This window comes from Haliotis asinina, chromosome 5 (assembly GCF_037392515.1).
Source record: "Haliotis asinina isolate JCU_RB_2024 chromosome 5, JCU_Hal_asi_v2, whole genome shotgun sequence".
NCBI lineage: Eukaryota > Metazoa > Mollusca > Gastropoda > Lepetellida > Haliotidae > Haliotis > Haliotis asinina.
Genome location: NC_090284.1, coordinates 72,015,472 through 72,036,844, shown reverse-complemented (window position 1 = coordinate 72,036,844; position 21,373 = coordinate 72,015,472). Strand labels below are relative to the sequence as shown.

Sequence of the window (21,373 nt, the reverse complement as noted above, 5' to 3'; positions counted from 1 at the left end):
GATCTAACAATAGGCGTTGTGTATTTATTGCTATGTGTCCTACAACCAGAGAACCAAAGACGTTTCTTTAGGTAACATTAGTCGAGCGTTACAAGCACTGAACTCTGGATTATTTTACACACGAAACACTGGATTGTTTAACACAGTCAGAGGGACAGGGCTGTGTTACGTGTGGGGTTGTAACATGCACAGCATGGCCGAACACACCATCCTTTTAAGAAGATAATGTCAGTTATTCAGTGAATGAATATTGCTGCCAAGATGATATTATCTACTTAAATAATGGATGGATGCTTGATTAGATTTAGATTGTGTGTGTGTGTGTGTGTGTGTGTGTGTGTGTGTGTGTGTGTGTGTGTGTGTGTGTGTGTGTGTGTGTGTGTTACTTTCAGGTTCTGATTGTACTGACATGTAAGTTTCACGGTCTGTGTGTGTCGAAACATAAGAGAAATACGCTTTACTTTGCAGTGCCCTTTGCGTGATGTATTCACTGGTTGCTGTGACGGTGTTGTTGATAGGTAATACAAGATTGTTTATTGGTGAGCTGTGTGCGCATTCTTCAAAGTTGCGTATACGGATGAATACCATGTCTACCAGCTCTTTTGCATCAATAACATTCCTTTCAAAATCATCTAGAGCCAACGTTCTTTTCTCTTCTGTTGTCAAATCTGCCATGTCAAAAAGAAGCCTTCCCCTACACCAGGGGAGATAACTGTCCATTTAGTAAGGGCCATTCTTAAGCTTAAGAGAGTGACTCCTATATTGAGTACCTTACCACATAATGTTACAATTATTTGTAAATTCTATTATCATTATTAGGAAACGAATATTTTACTCAATACATTATAGGAAAACTATACAGCAGATTATGTTGCAGGTGTGTGCACGTGTGTAGAATACAAACGGGTATGCTACATAACAAACTGGAGTCAGTATCGTACGGGGACGAAAAAGTTTACCGCCGCCAACATCAGCGACCCCACGCTGTGCACTCACTACATCCTCGCCTTCGCAAAAGTAGTACCAGAGGAGGACACCATCGCACCCTACGAGTGGAACGACGACATACCGGGAGGTTGGTATACTACACCCATTAGAAAGTATGCATCTCATATCCGCAGTATTGCCAGGGTTACCACTGAGTGTCGTGTACACGGAGTCCAAGTGCTCTATCTTACCAGAGACTTCTAAACGTATTAGAGTTCCTGGTGAACATTCAATGTCGAAAAACTCACCCTGTCTCAAAAATATGCATATTAGTAAAGAGAATAAGTAAGATGGCGCCACACCGGTCATGTTGCAGGAAACTATGAACAGGTGACTTCTCTGAAGACCGTAAACCCTCAACTGAAGGTCATGTTGGCAGTAGGAGGTTGGTCACACGGTTCCATGCCGTTTGTGGAACTTGTCAGCAATGACACCAAAGTCTACAACTTTAGTGACAACGTCGTCAAGTATTTGAGAGACCGAAACTTTGACGGCCTTGACCTCGACTGGGAGTATCCGGCGCACAGGGGCAGTAACGACTCAGACAGAGAGAGGTTCACGTTCCTGGCAGAGGTGAGGAACAGCAGGGGCAGGGGCAGAGAGAGAGAGAGAGAGAGAGAGAGAGAGAGAGAGAGAGAGAGAGAGAGAGAGTACCATTGGTACCATTGGTACTTTTTCTCCCCAGGCTGGCGATATGGAAGACATCGTTTCCTACGGGAAAAATGATAGAAATAACAATCTAGTGGTGTTACGAAGATTAGTTCACCCCTATTGACACCCCTAGAGAGAGAGAGATCAAAAACCGCTCAAACCCACAGCTTTGTTTTTCTGCATGATCTCATTGGCTGGGAATTACTTATATTGTAGCCACATATTCCCGATCTGGACCCACAAATGTGTATTGTTCCGGGTCCTTAAGGCCTGCAGCTTTTCATGGTTAAGGGAAAACACTGCTGACGGTGTGGCTCGTTGAGGGATGTGGGGAGGAGGTGGATAGGGGCATGTCGTGTTGCTGATAGCAGATCCAGAGACAGTATAATCCTTTACTTATAATGAGCTTGGTAGCTGAGGAAGTGTCTAATCACTGACTAGAAGGTGAAACATTTCCTCATCGCAGACACTAATGCAGAAGTATGAGGAAGAGGCAGCGACATCCGGCAAGCCCCGACTGCTGCTGTCGACGGCAATGCCCGCCCCGCAGTTCATAATGCAGAAGGCCTACGAAGTGGAGAAAATCTTCAGGTGAGATGGTGATAATCTGTGGTCATGAATACAACAATCAATTATCTACGTATTCTATGTTCATAATGTCAGCACAGTCTCCAGCGTTGGACCTGAGTGCGGAATAGCAGTGTTCTGGTTCCCTGCCGCACGATGCCTAAATACCGAAGCGGTACTTGTTGCACTGCCTGTCATTACTGAGATTAAGATTTAGAATAGGATTAATAACATTCTTCACGGACTGGTCTGCGTAGGACATTCTGTTGCTGTGACTTTAAAATTGGCAAGCACTATAACATCGGTATTCCTAAATACTATTCGCAAATACAATCCGCATCTCAAATATACCAACGTGCCCACCGCACTATAAATCTTGATCGAGACGTTTAACCCCACTTTTCGGTCTCCTCTCAATGCAAGCTATACTGAACGACTAGGATAGACACGTAACCCACAAACTGCAACAGTTTTAATGGCATTTCAGGATCATGGACTTCATCAACCTGATGACTTACGACTTTGATGTGAGCAGACAGGGTTTGTACTACGCAGCGGCTCTGTACACACGACCCGAAGAGACGCCCCCCTTTGACCAACTGAACATCGTAAGCCTATGCTCAAAATGCCGGTAGTATGTGGCAGAGCTGTTGTTAGCGGCTCTCCATAGTGATTACAACGTTTGTAGGATATTTTATGGGAAAAAAGCCCCAAGCGATCCAAGTGTTAGATTGTACATCTTTCAGGGAACCCTGCCAGGGGCATGTTGCAGACATCCCAGTAACGTTATAGTTAGGGCGAAAATCTATTCGAAACCAACAAACATAACTCTTTCAACTTTCTTAATCTTTGCTAAAGACTACACAGCAAATTGAGGCTCTCAGAACATTGAAGTCGTCACTTGTGGGATATAGCTATGAATGTTACAACCAAAGTTTAAACATACAACTGTGATAGAAAGGGCCAAACGTAACAACAAAGGAAGTAAGTAAGTACTCATCACCCAGTAAACACGTCCCCATCTTCATTAGCTGTACCTGATATTGTTCCAGAACGCGAGTGTGCAGTTCGTACTCCAAACCGGTGTAGCACCAGAGAAGATTGTATTGGGAGTGCCCTTGTACTCCCGTGAGTACACCTTTGACGACGGGAGCAACTTCACCTACGGTGACTCGATGAAGGTCAACAGCACTATCACCTCTCTGTACCAACCACAGGTAATACCGGAAACAGAGAGGCGGAGTGGGAGGTGGGCAGAACTATCTCTGTAAAGTTTCGACAAGAAACGAGATGGTAACCGACATATACATGGAACTGACGGTTTGAAAAGTCTTGTTTAATAGATTAACATTGACTGCTTGTGATATTGTGGACTAAGAAAACATTATACATGGGGAAAGTATTGGAGCATAAGAGTGTTTAGCTGATAAATGCCCTGAACACTGAATTATATATATTATTGATTTACTAATATATGTTCCCGTGACAGGTGCTTGATATGTGCGTACTGACTACTGTAGTTCACTTGTTCACACGTGACTTTATCACCGAAAGTAATTAAGACAATGGTCTGAATTAATGGCCCGAACCGTACTATAACGGATACAGTACAAGAAGACTTGTGAAGACATGAAGAGGTGATTGGAGCAGGAATCTCGAGGAGGGTCCTCTAGTGGAGACGTTTCCGGAAGTTTGTGGCCCAACTCCAGTCGAGCAGAGCAGACACGCCACATGCACATATATAGCAATGTCTGCCAGCAGCCCTGGCGATGGTCTGTGGTTGAGTGAGTTGTGATGCTTTGAACACTGTGACGGGCCATCAATAGTCAGCGGTATCAGCAGGACGTCTGATACAAGACTCTGTTTCTTGGTTTGATGGCCGCTGTCTCCTATGTAAATAACCCTCTTGACTGATAGCCCCAGGCTCCGTTTTCAAAGGGTGGGCATATAGCCTCACCAAAAAACAAACGGAACATGGTTCTTGGGCGTTATTTACTAAAGGTAGTTGCGGATCATTGCGCATCTGAAACCTCTTTCTCTTCTAGGAATGGAGCAGGCTGCATCAAAACCAGAACGCACGTGTGATCTTTGTATTAACTGGATACGATAATACAATGTTATAGTTCACATTTGATCTTTCCCCAAAAATGCTTATAACACTTCATAATCATATACATTGCACGTGACTGCCACGCCATGAAGTTTCATATATGGCCCTCTGAAAACCAAGCGTGTTTTCAAAACATTTAGACTGCTCAAAATGAAATGTTATTTTGCCCCAGTCCTCACGTCAGTCACTAATACTGGAGTCGATATTGCTGTCACTCTGAATCATGGTCCCATTAACATGTCTATAGGTATAAGTCACGGAAGACATGTTAATACGCAAGTTCAAGAATCAAAATACCATTATCAGGATTCTGGACAACTCATCATCCTCAAGGAGTGAAACCGTGTTTGTAATGAAATGGTTGTCCGCTCTGTTTCAGCTGCTGACTTTCTACACTGAGTGGTACTTTTACATTCATCTTAGTGACAAAAACTTTATGACTGCCACTTACAGGAGTTATCAGTAAGGATCGGTTAGAAGGTACACAATTGAAGCATGTTTCGGATAGTTGCGTATATTATGCCGCACTACTACAATCATACATGTCCTCTGTACTGTCAGGTTTGTGAGCGAGTACGTCAGGGGTGGAGGCAAGTGTGGGACAATATCTCAATGACGGCCTCCATGCACAGTGGCAACCGCTGGGTGAACTACGAGAACTTCAGAACAGTGGACGCTAAGGTAAGGGACCAGTGATGTAGCTTGTGTCCCCCTGCTTGCAACGTTGCAAATCGCGTCTGTGTTTGTGGACTTATGGGGAACTTTTTTTCCTCGACAAAAAAATGCATTTGACTTCAAGTGTAATTGAAACCTTGTTTGTCAACGACTACATGGATTGACAGTAGGCCTATTACCGCTGAAAACATCACCGAAGACCGTATGTATTCAAAGCTTGATATAACCAGTTATATATAGATTATTCTCCAGTTAATGGGACGCTTCGTTTGGCAGTCCGTTGCTCATGACGTGTAAGTTTAAGTGTCATATGAATCTGAGACGTTGTCTGATAATCAAACATGCATGCGTTAACTACAGGTTAACTACATTAAAGACAACGGCCTGGCCGGTTACATGGTGTGGGAGCTGGGTCATGAGGACTTTGGAGGGATCTCCTGTTTTGGGGTAAAGAACCCCCTTCTCAAAAGGTTCAGACACATGCTGACATCAGCTCGGGGTGAGAATTTGTGTAATCTTGAACTTCTCGGAGAATACTGTATTTCACTGTGTTGCATGATATGAAGTTCAGGATCATTAAGAAAATGCTTTGTTATTATTTATTATTATTGGATATTTATATAGCGTCAAAATGTTTTGACGCTCGGTTATAGATTTCTAAACTTCGGATATACGCTGTTGTTGTTCATAGTATATAGTCGGATGTCAGTGAGGATCAGTCGGGTAACAATAAGGTTTAGTCGAGTGTCAATGTGGATCAGTCGGGGATCACTCGTGTGTCAATAGGGATCAGTCGTGTGTCTATAGGGATCAGTCGGGTAGTGGGAATCGGTCGGTGCCAACCTGGGTCATCGGATGTCAGTGGGTATCAGTGCAGTGTATTGGAATTAGTAGGGTGTCAGTACGGATCAGTCGGGATCAGTCGGGGTTAGTCGAGAGTCAGTAGGGACCAGTCGGGTGTCTATAGGGTTTAGTCGGGTTGTGGGGACCGGTCGGGTGCCAACCTGGGTGAGTCGGGTGTCCGTGGGTATCAGTGCAGTGTATGGCGATTAGTCGGGTGTCAGTACGGATCTGTTGGGGCCAGTCGAGTCTCAACAGGGATCGGTCGGATAGTGGGGATCGGTCTGGTGTCAATAGGCATCAGTCCGGTGTCAGTGGGATCAGGTGGGTATCAGTGGGTGATGATCAGTCGGATCAGTTGGGGTGTCAGCAGGGGGCGGGAGGTGGGGTGGGGTGTCACTCGGGTGTGAATTTGGATCAAGCGCAGTAGTAGGGATCAGCTGGGTTTGGATGGTTAGAGTGACTGTGGGAATCAATCGAGACGGAAACCGACAGGGGGTTCATTTCTTTGTGGTAAACTCGCTTGGACAAAAATATTCTGGTTCAAAATCTAAATACTCCTCCGGTTTTACATCGTCTACTAAAACCTCGGAGAAGTGTTTTCTCTAACATATATACCGTCGATGATTGATAATTCAATGTAGATGATCATTTAATGAAGATGCATAACAATAACTGAAGCGCACGTAAAATCAAGTTAATGACAGTAACCACAAATGGATTCAACTCCCTTCCCTTCGTTGGCATGATGACCGTGTGCTACAGCGTCTGCCCATAAGTCAGAGAATTGAAGATCCAATCTTTCAACTGATTTCAAACACTCATATATCATTTGAATGCTGATGTTCATACAGAGTTAGGAAAATATGATTGCAGAAAGTAAAGCCTGTTAAGAGGTTTTATTAGCAAAAGGTAAAACACGTCCCTACAAAGCAAAAACCTTAAATGCGGTTATTGTGGAAAAGATGACCTAATATATAGCGAGAAGCACACCTCAGGTTTATATCCTTAGGACTGCCTTGATGCCCTGCTTTGTTTATCTTATGCACTAGCTGTGGTGTAGGTTGATGTCAGTGACCAGGCAGATATCACTTGTGGGGAGAGGAAACCCTACGAAAGCCTAATACTGCCACTTTTTGGCATAAAATATTTTTTTCTAAGACAATTCTCGTTACTTCGATACGAACTACTAGAAATTTCAAGTTTTTGACTGAAACGTGAAGCGACGAGAAAATACTCGAAGCAACGAGAAATTAATCGAAGGAACGAAAAATTGTTTGTAATAACGGGAAAATACTCGAAGTTACGAGAAAATTATTGAAATAACGAGAAAATACTCGAAGCAACGAGTAAATAATTGAAGAAACTTGAATTGTCTTTGAATTTTATACTACAAAAGCATACGGGTGGTTTCATACCAAAATATCACCGACTCTTCTGGGAGGTAATAAATCTAATACACTGTTTTCAGACCTTTAGCACGTCTAAAATCTCCGAAATGCACCCGACATCCCCACGGTAATAATGACCAATGCTTTAACTAACAATTAAACAAAACGTATTCCTGTTAAACGGAATCGTCAAAATACATTTGAAGCTAAAAGTATGTTTGCCTTCAAACTATAAGGAATACGTAACGTGACCTAGTTGTGGAATAGAAAGAATATGAATTCATCTCGTAAATACCGAAGAAAATGATTCACTTCGTGTAAACCTCAGCGTTCCGTACGTGAATTCAGTCCTCTGTGATCCCCACTTCATTTCATAATCAGAAGTCAGTATGTATTAATTGCAAGCATTCCACTGGTTCGCGCTGGGCAGGTGCCCATTAAAGCACTCAGGCTTGTATATTCGATTTAAGAACACTTATATGTTTTCCAGGGTTATCTAAGTAGGTACGTACAGCCCATAAATGCATTTCATACTAAGAAAACACAGGCCTTGATTTTCAATTTACGAACATTTAGCTGTTCATTGAGTCAAATGCAGCCCACAAATGAATTTCACGTATATTTTCTGGTTACATGGTTTATACTCCCAGATGACTGTCCGCCCGGCACGCGTGGCGAGGTAGACAAACGTGGCTGCACTCCCTGTGAGAGAGGAACATATCAGGAGGGGCGGCGTAGTGTGGCCTGTACCCCCTGCCCCTCGGGCTTCAGCACCACACACAAGGGAGCTGATACTCGGCACAAGTGTAGGAGTGAGTCACTGCATTTCAGCTACATGTATCAATATACTGTTAGCTTCTTTTAGAGGCATTTAGAAGTTGCAGTGGTAAGGAACGATTACAATATATGAATGCACAACGTCTTTGTTACAGTGAGAGTTCTCGCTTGCTCTTAAAAAAGGGTATTTCCTATATGGCTGCCGCCGCACAAGGATATATCCAATACCAAGGAAAGTTTTCACAGGTGAACAGTACACTGACACAGAAGACGATTTTCAACAAAATACAGAAAACATTAATGAACTACGGGTGTTTCTGGGCAATGACTCATTTGTCATGATGTACTGCCGTCAGTGTTATTTAATTAATCACCTGACTCATGGATTCTGAGTGGAAATATTTTCAGTAATCAACTTGGCTAAAACGACTTGTGCATAAGCGTGCGTCCATAGTTATGCTAAACATAACATGTCATATTGTTTTACACAGAGCTCTGTTCCATGGGTGAAGACTACAACCGTATAACCCAGCTCTGTGAGAAATGTCGCCTGAACTACTTCCGGTCTGATTCTGAACAAATATATTGCCACAAGTGTTCCCCGGGAACGGTAACTGTTGGAATCGGCAGCACCTCCTGTGTCTCTAGTCCTGGTGAGTTGTAACAAGCGTGCTGTCTTCATGTCATCTGACTATATTTCAGCTCACCATGACCCTCTGGTATAGTTCTCTCCGGGAAATGTTCCTCCTCTTTTACAGGCGTTACAGGATTCTATATAAATAAATCCTAAATCAATACGAAACCTGCTCAAGATCGGGTTAATGGGTGTATTATTATATGGGTCATCGCCAACAAGCATGGTCGTTACTCACGCCAAGCACAGAGGTCTGGTGTAGCGACGAGTGAGTGCATGGGTGAAATTAGTTTTACTCACCAGTATTCCAGCTATATGGCGGCGGTGTTGTGGCAATGAGGTAATGGGGTAACCTCGTGCTTACAGCGTTCGCCGAAGCCACCGGTTCGATTCCCCATATGGATATAATGTGTGAAACCCATGTCTGATCCCAGGTACAGGTGATATCACTGGAATATTGCTAAACACTTCGTAAAACCATGCTCACTCACGCACTCGTAGCCGAAAACTTACAATTTACATATCACCACCACAATGCTAGAATATTACCGTCAGTGGCGTACAACAACGCTCATTCACTAACTTAATATCCCGCATGCCTTATTCCCCAGATGGCCTAGAGGTGGATATAAATCGGGTGACGCTTACCGTGACAAGCCGTTTTGAGGTTGAGTCATGTCAGAACAAAGCTGCAATAACCAGAGCTGTGGAGAACCACTTGAAGAATGCGATAAGAGCAGTGGACAGGTCTTGGCGTGGAGTCTGTGACCGGGACTGCCAGAGCGTCACTTCGTCATTACGTAACGGATGTCAGGATACAGGGGCGCCAGGCACGAGAAGAGGAGTCTTGATCTTCGACACTACCATTCCACATGTCCCGTCAGTATCAATTCTTCCTCTTTTCAGTAACACTTGAAAGCACATATACACACACTTCAACTGTCTCATGATGGGTTTTATTTATTTAAGAGAAGAGATCTCACGCGTGCTGGACCAACAAACGACGACAGTGGTGACTGACAGGTTGGTCGTTGATGGGCTGTATGAGAGTTCTAGGAGTTCCGCCTTAGTAAGTTTCATACTCGACAGAATCTTATATTTCTTGGGAAACAGCGCGGCACATAATAGACTGTATATAACAGGTACCTGTCTCTAGACCAATAACATGTTATAGATAATATAGGTGGGATGATGCAGACATACACATCGAGTTCAATGTACTAAATTTGGAAGTTCAAAAAGGACGATTTCATCCTGCAGACTACCCATGGCGTTGTGTTTGACGGTGTGACGGCCGTGACCTCGAAGATAGTGTGTTCACAACAAGGACACGTCTACGTGAACGGCGCATGTGGTAAGTCAATGCTCTACCGACGGTTTCGCATACACTGTATGCCAGTTATATTTAGTGTGATTAAGATACGAAATACACCTCTGTTTGTCTTGCTGAGACATCAGTCATGAGAGGAATACTGTAATAGACATTGGACTGTCGTAATGGTCGTTTCATGACTACACCATCTTATGTGATGAATACTGATTCTTGCAGAGCCATGCAAACGAGGTGCATACTTGGACAAGAACACTGGCTCCTGCCTCCCCTGCCCTGTCAGTACATTCCAGAACGAGACTGGACAGACTTTTTGCAATTCGTGCCCAGCTCCAATGACAACACGCCGCAACGGTGCTGATTCCGACACTAGGTGCATATGTAAGTGTGTTGTATACTGTAGGATGATTTATGTCGTCAATCAGTCCTTCGTAAGCACCATTCAAAGTCCATTGGACCCTTGAAGACAAGGAATAGAAGTGATCACGAGCAATCCATGCTTGCCACAAAAGGCGAATTTACATGTCGACTTACGGCGTCGACTAACGGCGACGACTAACGACGTCGAGTAACGGGATCGGGTGGTCAGGCTTGCTTACTTGGTTGACACATGTCATAGTATCCCATTTGCGTAGAATGCTCATGCAGTTAATCTCTGGGTTGTCTGGTCCAGACTCGATTATTCACAGACCGGCACCATGTATCTGGAATGTTGTTATGTGTGGCGGTGCTCTGACGTGTGTGTGTGGTCATTCATCTGAGCTGTCGGGATGAAGATCTTGTGAGGAGGCACACAACTACTGCATACCAGTGAAACTAATACTACTGGCATATAATGGGCAAATGACGATCTCGATACGAAAGATGATATACAGACGTTCATATCCGCTTATACCTTGCCAGGTGTTAAAACTGCGGCGACCGCTCAGACAGTACAGACCTCAAGTCGTGTTGAAACCTACTTTTATGTGTTGATGGTTTATATTACATCCATTTCACTTAGAAATCTGAATATCATATGTATTATATTGCATTAAAGAAGAGTATTACCTGGTTACAGCTCCATGTGACGCAGACAGCAACTACTGTGGCGGTAAAGGCGAATGCCAGTGGGACCGTGACTTGCGCAGAGTTTATTGTCGAACTGTGGAGAGCAAGCTCCAAACAAATGATGGTGGGTTCTGTGGCGGTAGCTAGACATTTCTCCGAAAAAATACCGAGCGTTTATGTTAATTTTACTGCGTTAACATAAATATCCAAGGCGTGGGTTTTGCTCATTAGTTCTACTTTCCACAAAACTATCTCCCTATTAGATCCATTTCTCGCCCGCCGTGAATTGTCATTCCATCGTGAACACATACTAAACCTTTATAGAACTGTAGGACAAAAATGTCCCTTGCACGGGGCCAACGTGATATTTTTTCATCTACATTTATGAAATGAAAAATTCCGAAACTCGGACAATCGTAGCGCTAAGAATTCTAGTTGTTTTGTACAACACCTTCCGGGAGTGCAAGTATTTGAAAGCAGTGTGACAATCCCCCGTACTACGTGTTTCAGCCCCAGCTCCAGACTATCGACTGGTTATAGGTGCCGCTGTGGGTGGCCCCCTTTCTTTGCTTGCGTTTCTCTTGCTGGTCATCAGTTGTGGTGTATACTGCAGGTAGGTGGTCGTCATCTTGGATCGTTCAGACTACTCACCAAAACAAACTAGAAAGACAAAGTCAGGAGATAATGCCGAGTGGTCAAACTAGCCTGCGCTATACCTGATCAGTTATTGAGTGAGTGCGTTAGTGTACTAGGCTGGTCTGCGTGTCACCCATATCCTGAAGGGATGCAGTGTGACCGATTCTTTACTGGAAAATGTTGATGGTTGAAAGCGTTAGTTAGTTAGTTAGTTAGTTAGTTAGTTAGTTAGTTAGTTAGTTAGTTAGTTAGGGTCGGTGACCCAACAACAAGAATATAGCTGATGGTTGTCTGGTACCTCTCGTACATAGGCATCATTGTACCTTCCGCCGTGTTGGCAACGATAGGTCATGTCAGTATCCATGAAAATGAGATCTTTTGTCAGCATTTCATACCAGTGGCATGCTGAAGGCGACAGGTTGTAAACAACATCAGTTAGGCGACCCGTTCATTATATTGGGGCTTTGAGTGCCCAAGCCTCCAAGTGTTGGCAAACAAGAAACCTGTGGTTGTGGGTTTGAGTCACGGCCTGGAATACGTTTATACATATACCAGCAGCATATTCATGCATTTGACTAAAGGTGCAAGACCAGTGTCTCTTCGGGTTTTCCTTCCACAATAGGTTGGTACGCCCAGCTGTAACTGACATAACGTTAACTGTGGCGTTACACCCGACCCACTCACTCGCAATATATTATCTGTACCTGTTTCCCCAGATGGCAGCGTCAGAAGGAGGTGTACAAGTACCGCGTTGATGGACGGGAGACCGGGATCACATTCCTGGACTACCTCGATTACAAACGCCAGGTATCTACTGGAAAAAATGCCAGCTGATGAGGTCATCGTATATATTGAATACTGAGGATATCCTTGGCCTTGTCAAGCGGGAAATATACTAAAACAACTACCTTTAAAGAGAAATTATTTTACTAGTTATATATTATCTTTGTATTACGTTGACTTACGTTGACACAAAAAGAGCTTTCTCATGTCAAACCCAGCAACGCTGTAATAAGAAAAGGACACAAAAGTTCACATTAACTATAACACCTAATGAAAAAAAGGACACAAGGGTTCACATTAACAATAACACCGTTTTGTTTGTTTCTCATAGTTTGTGAAGTGGTCTAGGTGAGTAATGGATAATCATGCCACTGTGTTTGATAAACTGACAATCAAATACTTAAACGTGAAATTACTCAGATAACAAAATAATGTGAGAAATGTAAAATATGAAGCATGAAACTGTATCAATGACAACTTCTTCTGCACGACAATCAGCTGATGAGATGCACATACATTGGACGATATGAGAAACAGCAACACCAGCATGTAACACTGAATAACACGTGGCACACAACTGGATGAGTTAGGGAACAACTAATCGCACAGATGATAAAGCCAATGAACGGGGAAATAATTAGTAGTGAAACCTTTCATAAAGTCTACAGGTTGATTAATTCTTCATAGCCGATGTTGGGTGTTTAGTATCCTTGGTCTGTGTTGATCAAAGGTTTGTGACGAATATGGATGGCATTCCTTGGTTTTCTTATAGTGAAGTCCTGATTCTTATTTGAGATGTGCAATAAAAGATGTAAGAATTGTGATCGGTTGGACATTGAGTTGAGGGGGTATTATACCATGTCAAGTATTATGCCATTATTTGTTTCTCCTTGACTTCACTATTTCCATTCCTGCAAAACCAATTCTCACTCCATCATGAATACGTTTTTTATGGTATAGTATCGATATGTGTAGGGGTTCCTATACATGTAGATGGGATACGAGGAGAGGTTTTCCAAACCAAATATGTATTTGTGAAGACATAATATAAGAATGAATTTATTATTAATACAACATCAGAAGAATTGCAATGTTCCCTTCATGGACGTCATTTTTCAAGGCAAACGGCTCCCCCATGTGTATGATATTGCATTGTACAATTTACAAGAAGTGAATAAAAAATCTCTATGCCTTCTAAAAAAGAAATTCTAAGGAATCGGTACGGTTGGTTGCCTTGTGTGAGTGAACGAATTACAAATTACGTCGCATCGGCATTATTGCAAGCATATAGGACGAGACCAACTCTCCACGTGTACACAAGTCCACTTTAAGAACAACGTTAACAGGAATTTCTATATATGCATTATTTACAAAATGCCATTACACCAAACAGGCGATTTGTCAAAGACATACATAGTAACATTTGTACGATACAGGCCCATTTCTTTGATGTAGTTACAAATGAGATCCACGCTCACACTGGTAAACAGATTTGATCATGGGAAGCTCTCGCAGTTGAAGGGTCCACGTGGTCAAGCAGAATGTGACTGGTGGTCAACACTTCATCTCAAGATACACACTTATGAGGTTCACTCCTATCTCCTGTAAACAGAGTCCTGAGTAAACAGATTTCTCCAATCCGACACGAGCGACAGACATGAGCTCATCATGTCTTGACTGAAAACCACAACTGGTATGACCGATTGTAAGATTCAGTTCTTGACACTTAGTGCTTCCTTCCTGGATGTTCAACCTTTTTGCACAAGATACCGATTATGACTTGATAGAGGGTTAGAAATCACGGTTTGTTGAGAGCTGTTTTAGCTGCAGAATCGGCTTTCGTGTTACTTGCAATGCCTACGATGTCATATTGGCCAGTACAATAAAGTTCGCTATTAAGTTCTAAAATTTGATGAACGGTAACGACTCTTTATGCATAGTCAGTTTCTTTACTACAATGGATGCTATGTTTCGGTGTAGATGCTAACACCGTTATCAAGCAAGTGTCTCATACATTACATAAATATAACTACTGGGCCGCGTGTATACAGATACAATAACATGAAACATTGGAAATATACACATGGCCGCTAAGTACCTCCCACCTGTATTCAAGAACAGATTTGGGGCCAAACAGACAATGATACCATAGACGAACGCACGTAATGCACGTTCTTCAATATTTCAAAATCTATGGGTGGCTTGTTCACCGGGCCATGAGTGACCAACCACACGGGTTTATTAATGACAAAACGGCAGCGTGTGTACTACAGTTTTATGAACGCTGTAATAAGACTACGGTAATAAGAAAATACACATAGACTTTCACAAAATGTATGATGGCAAGTTATTGACATGCCTGTAGCGGAGGCGTCTTATCGTAGCATGGATACTACTTTGAACATCAGCCATTCGGCTATTAGTCGAGGAAGACCAATGATCGTGATGACCCAGTCAACTTATTCCCTGGAAGAAGGTCTGGATGCTGTTATTACCATCTTAATTCCAGTGATTCGGATATTCAAGGATGACATCGCTACACTCACTCACACTCGAGCGTCATCGACCATTTGCAGAAAAGCACCATGGAAACATTACCACAGTGTGGCAGGTACTACAAGTGCTGTTGAGTTCAGCAGTAGATGGAGGAGCAGATTATATGTCGGTCATCTTATGACAAAGTGTGGTTACCCCTGACCAGACGGATGAAATCTCCCCTCACCAAGTTAGTCGTCCATCATGACCAGTATTCAAACATAAAAGAAATAGGCAAGAGGGTTTTATGGCATCTTAAAGATGGGTAAATAGCAGGAGTTTCCGTCTCCTTCGTGGCTTATCGGGACATTATATTTGTAATACATTGTACTTTTATAGGAGATAATCTTATTTAAGATGTATTATTTGAACAAATATGATAAAATACCTTTAGTCGTTATCAACAGTGGGATTAGACCTAACGGTTTTAAATGGTGTATGACATGTAGTACCAATAATGTTTCAGGTGCTGATATAATTCTTGATAAACCTAGGCTTCCATCCTATTACAAGGATATGTGGTTCATGTTACAATTGTTTTTCATTATTCTGCTCCGTCTAAAGAAAGTGTTCTTTACCTAATACAGAGTGATTTTTTGTCAATCGTCAGTGTTTTGTAAATCATTTCATATGAGAAAGTGAAGCAAACGTCATTCATGAGATAAGTCATTATATCAATATTTATATTCAAATTTATGGGTGCATAAATCATTAAAATGTGCACTTCAAGATCATGTCACACGATTGTGTCTTGAATGAAATGTGTCGTGAGTAATACAGATGTGCACACTGACTCTTTAATTTATTTGAAATTCAACATTCTTTGCTGTCTAAAGTAGTTAAAGTATATATATGTGTGTGTACCCCGCAAAATACCAAAGGTTTTGTTTCTGAATATCAAAGCTTGGAAACTCTCGCAAAAAATAAAGTACAGAAAAGGACAGCAATGAGCAGTGTGGATTTTAGATTCCTTACAATAGGAAAGGGATGTCACAGAGGTAAGGACTCAAAGGGGTGAATGAGTTTAGTTTTACGCCGCCATCAACAATATTCCAGCTATATGGCGGCAGTCTGTATATAATCCAGTCTCAGACATTCTCGTGATCAACAGCATGAGCATCGATCTGCGCAACTGGGAACCGATGACACGTGTCAACCAAGTCACCGAGCCACCCGATCTCGTCACTCGATTCTTACGACAAGCAGGGGTCACTGAAGGCCCATACTGCAACCCGGGCCTCACGGGTAGGGAACCAAAGGGGAGGACAATACAAGGGCAACATAATTCATGAGATTGAGATTCTTGCGCCAAAGTGGTAGATGTAAACCTAACCAGCGATTTCGCTTTTAGGAGTTTAACAACCATGTAGTCACTGGGGTTGGCATGGTTTGGCATGCATAGAAGGCTAGGCAGACTGACGTCACCACAACACAGGAGGAAAATGCATTGTGGGACTCGTGTTCGCATGGGGATTGCTTGAAACCGCTTTATATTTGAATGAGCTCGTTGTCCATACAGACTTGACCAAAAGTACACGTCATCGCGGTGAGTAAATAATATGGTGATTACTTAAAATCTTAAATTACAAAAACAAAATTCATATCTTTTTGTAAACAACAAACAAAACAAACAAAAACATGACGACGGCTAAAGTGCAACTTGTATTCAATGTGTGTACAACTTGATAGCAGATTGGTGGGTTGTGATGATTTGGGAATCGAATCCGCGCCGCAGGCACGATAACCACTAGGTTACCTCACAGCCCACATACGTAATTAATAAGTGACGTAGCTTAAATATCACATATACTCTAGGGTGTGAAAATGCATAAATCACTCGTTTACATCGTTATAAATGAAACCCCGTCATTAAATCTGCCCATTTCGATCTCTGATTACCTTAAATCGACCTTTTTCAGAACAGTGCACAATTCTCAACCGCAAACGAAATTTCAATCAATCAGAGCGGCGCATCTCTGTGACGTAATTGTAGGTATAGATATGAGGGTCTATGCAGGATTCATCTACATTTCGGGGGTAAACTATTTCGTTTACAGGTTTGTACAAACCTGAAATCGCGACAGCTGTTGTGGAAAATGAAAGTTCTCATAATCTACTATCATTTAGTATTGTCTCCAGCTTTGCCTAGATTTCGAGTTTCAACCCTTGTTTTCATAAACGATTCTGTCAAAATCACTTGGTGTCGCTTGGTTGTAATCCTTATAAACCTAAACGTTACTTGTCATCATTCACTTGATGCTCAGTTAATGAATTTATAACAGGTATAATTAGTGGTAACGCCACTTAGATTATCCGACAAAGGCCCCCATTTGGCATTTCTTTTGTCTGGATTGATCAAAGGGTTAACCGATAACACGCTGATTGATTCATTAGTTTTATGCGGATTTAAATGGGGGATTTGTCAAAAGGAAGTGTTTATGTATCTACATTTACTAATCTATACTGAATACACTGTCGTGTCTGTGTCTATGTAAAAACAACACCCTTCTTTCAAAGGATTAACCGCCAATACATTGATTGATTGCTCATTATTGGCTAACTAAATAAGGTTTTTAAAAAGAATGACGCACATTACGCAGTTAGTTGCCAGGTGTGTTATCTTGGGTGACCAATGAGACTATACAGCAACGTGAAAAACCTGAAACGATACATCACGTTTTCGTATAGAAGACTGTTAAAAGACACATCACTTGGGAAATCTGCAGATGAATTATATATAACTCGTATTTTGTGGATATTGATGGATGCATTCCTCGAACAAGGTAATAGCCTGACATTGCTCCTATAACTTTAATTTTAATATTTGCATTTTGTTTTTATTAAGTTGTCGTAGCTTTCAACAGAATCATTGTTTTCGTCGTGAAGTGTAATGATGCAGACGACATGCAGAAGGGCGTGCGTGCGAATTATGATTCATATAGGCAAACTATAAAATGTCTATATATATTACATTATTGTTATACATTCGCAGATCGCCTCATTTTATTAAGTTTCAAAATGCATACAAGTATAATTATAAAGTAATTAGGATTATGAGACCAAGTATAAAGACGTATATTGACAAGTGTCTACATATTGGTGAGTGAACGTTACAAACCAAGTAAAATTAGCAAGTGAAGAAACTTATCGCTCAGTATTTTCACTTCGACCCCGACCTCGCTAAGGTTATGTTACAGGTTGTTACATGCAAACTCCTTTTGTTTATGATTCAAATACATATTTGACTACTAGTAGAAACTAGTTTTGATTTTCTAACTTGATGAAAACAAACCATGATCTCATTAATTCAAATGGATTTGATTTCACGATTTTCCAAAATGGCAGCGCCCTGTCTGAGGATGAATGCTATTTAAGTTTGTTTTCACCGACTTATAAGAGCAAAATTACTTTCTACTGGTAGTAAAATATGTATTTTATTGATGGACAATGGGATTTTTGCATGACATAGCTTATAACATAACAATTTCACTCTTGGAAGCGAGGTGGGGGTCAATATAATATTACTTACGATAATATTGTCACTTCGACCACAACATCGTTTTCGAGAAAGAAAGCGTTATATTCATGCAAAATCCTTTTGGTCAGCACTGTGTAGCACTGTGCGATGAAACTTGAACTCCTTTTTCTACCCTGGAAGCGTGGTAGTGGGGAACCACCCGATTCAGTATATACTACAGTCTTCCACAACGCTCGCTTCGCACACACTAATAATCAATTTAAGCCGGAGTCTGGTGGAAATCTGTGCATAGTGACACCATCACCCGACCCCAAACAGCAATTGACGGCAACACAACAATTCGGCATGTGTTTGGTGACGCCGAGAATCAGCAAAATGACGCTCTTCCTACACATTTTCTACACAACTAACTGAAAATCGTTCCTCCTATGACGTCACTGCAGGGCTCTGGTGACAGAGTTACGTAACCAGTCTGCGGTTTCGTTTGGGGGTGAGTGAGTGAGTGAGTTTAGTTTTACGTCGCACTTAGCAATATTCCAGCTATATGGCGACGGTCTGTAAATATTCGAGTCTAGACCAGACAATCCAGTGATCAATAACATGAGCATCGATCTGCGCAATGGGGAACCGATGACATGTGTCAACCAAGTCTGACCACCCGATCCCGTTAGTCGCCTCTTACGACAAGCATAGTCACCTTTTATGGCAAGCATGGGTTGCTGAAGGCCTATTCTACCCCGGGACCTTCACGGGTTGGTTTCGTTTGGAGAGAAGCAGAGAGCTTTTTAGCAACTTTTGAGCGCCTGGTATTAATTAACCACAATTTTTTTTAAGATGGTGTTCAGTTTATGACTAGCCAGAAGTCTTTCATATGCAGTGGCGAAAAGAGTGTATCCATCAATATCCACGTAAAAGAAATCGTATTCCATTCATCTGCAGCTGGTAAATAATCCTGCTCTGTGTCGCGTGTCTTACAACTGTCTCATTTGCGAAAAAGTAACACATCGTTTCACGTCTTTCGTTGGTGAAAACCAGATAAACCTCTCATTGGTCTCCCAAGATAGCACACCTGGCAACTAATTGTATGATGTCCACTATTCTAAGTAATTTAGTTAACCAATAATGAGCAATCAATCAATCAACGCAAGGGTGGTTAATTCTTTGAAGGGAGGATGTTGTTTTTGCACTCACACTTTACGACAGGGTGTTGTCATCTACACACTCTGCCTTTTGACAAATCCGCTAGAAGATAAAAGTAATTAATCAATCAGTGTGTTATCGGTTAATCCTTTGATCGATGTTTGTTTTTGTAACTCAGCTGATAAACCCTCTTGCATCACTTACATGCACATATTACATAACATACAATACATTTGCCATTACAGATCTTAATTTATAATGTTGAGTATTTACTGCAGACAGGAGAAATGCCAAATGGGAACCTTTGTTGAGTAACCGAAGTGGTGTTACTACTAATTATACCTGTAAAAATATCATTAAGGGAATGATGACAAATAACACGTGTATTTACACCATCAAGCGCGAGTTACAGCAAGGAAGATGTAATCTCTGTGTCGCATGCAGCCTGAAAACCCTTATGGGCCGAAACTGTTTTGAGGATACCAACGGAATTTCGTTACATAAGGAATACACACTGGCATTTGCTGTGTACTTTGGTAAATAGGTGAAATAAGGGGTTTTTTACGTAAGAAAATTTTCAGATTTCTCTACCAAAGGCAAAGTCATCGTTTTTTGTTTACGAATTCAAATAAATCAACTTTGTGTTTTTATTATCATAAATAATAAACCATTGTAGCTACCATAGCTACCAAAATTTACGTATGATATTTGCTATCACAGCTCAACCAACACTCAAAACTACCTAAATATAAAGCTTTGCAATCTTCCGTACTGAAACAAATGGCTTGCTACGTGCCTGTAGACATCATATTTTGATGTAACATGATTAAATATCGAGGTTAAAAACGCAGAAATAGGATCAAATTGGATCAGTAACTATACCATCCAAGCATCCTAAAAGTACTACACTGCTGGGATATTTGGTTACGATCGGACAAGGAATACCATGGATATTTTTAAAGAAATGGCATAAGATGGGCATCCGGCCTCCAGACTGTTTAGGTGAAAAAATTCTGCTGATATGGACAGGAACCCAGTTCCTTTGTCCGTCACGGTCTAAGGAGCGGGCGCTGACCAAATTGCAGTTTGGTTTCGTAGTTAGACCGTTGGCGAGAAACATTATTCGCTCCGCATCAGTGCCCCTTTAATGGTTATAGTGCCTGCGGCGAGGGTTCGACTCCCCGCAAAGGCACAAAGTGTAAAGACCATACGTTTTCCCCCGTTGTACTGCTGCCAAATCTGTACACTTCGTAGTGGAACGTGGCGGTGCTAGAGTGACATTTCATATGTAATAAATGGACGAAAACACTGAGTTTTTGTTTCTGTATTTCAATAACAGGGATATTACTGTTCTAATTTCTGCGTTAGGACAGGGTCAGTAATAGGGCGCCAGTATTTCAAAGTGGGACTCCAATATACGCGCTCAAGGCGCCAATATACGAAGCTAGGTCGATCGCCAATAAACGAAAGATATTGGCCTCCTGTTCCGTCCTTATTTGAGGGATATGTTGTGTAATGGAGGCAGTTTTAGGTTTAATAATTAATCCTGTCCCAAATATTTCCCCTTTATCGCAATCGATATGATATTCAAATCGATTGCCTTTCCTTTGCTGTATCGTCTTTTGACGATAAGACCCAATATGGTGTGCGTGCTTCATATTTTTGTTTCACAGCGACATAAAGTATGTTATATTCTGGATTAATATGGAATTGTATATTTATAAATATAGTGAGGGCATATGTAGCAATTTCTTAGTGGTAAGCCAGGACAGGGATCCTATTCATGCTT

At 41.8% G+C, this 21,373-nt stretch overlaps 1 protein-coding gene across 1 annotated transcript; it reads left to right on the top strand.

The window, feature by feature from the left end:
• Positions 1–481: 481 nt before the first annotated feature.
• On the top strand, positions 482–12,482 carry LOC137283210 (uncharacterized). The gene is made up of 17 exons (XM_067814650.1): positions 482–518; positions 878–1,075; positions 1,304–1,560; positions 2,105–2,229; positions 2,693–2,813; positions 3,258–3,422; positions 4,877–4,996; positions 5,351–5,489; positions 7,872–8,033; positions 8,490–8,651; positions 9,244–9,511; positions 9,602–9,746; positions 9,893–9,986; positions 10,182–10,343; positions 11,023–11,136; positions 11,523–11,625; positions 12,365–12,482. Exons 1-17 carry the CDS (start codon positions 482–484, stop codon positions 12,480–12,482), a joined length of 2,490 nt encoding a protein of 829 aa, XP_067670751.1.
• The last annotated feature ends 8,891 nt before the right edge of the window (positions 12,483–21,373 follow it).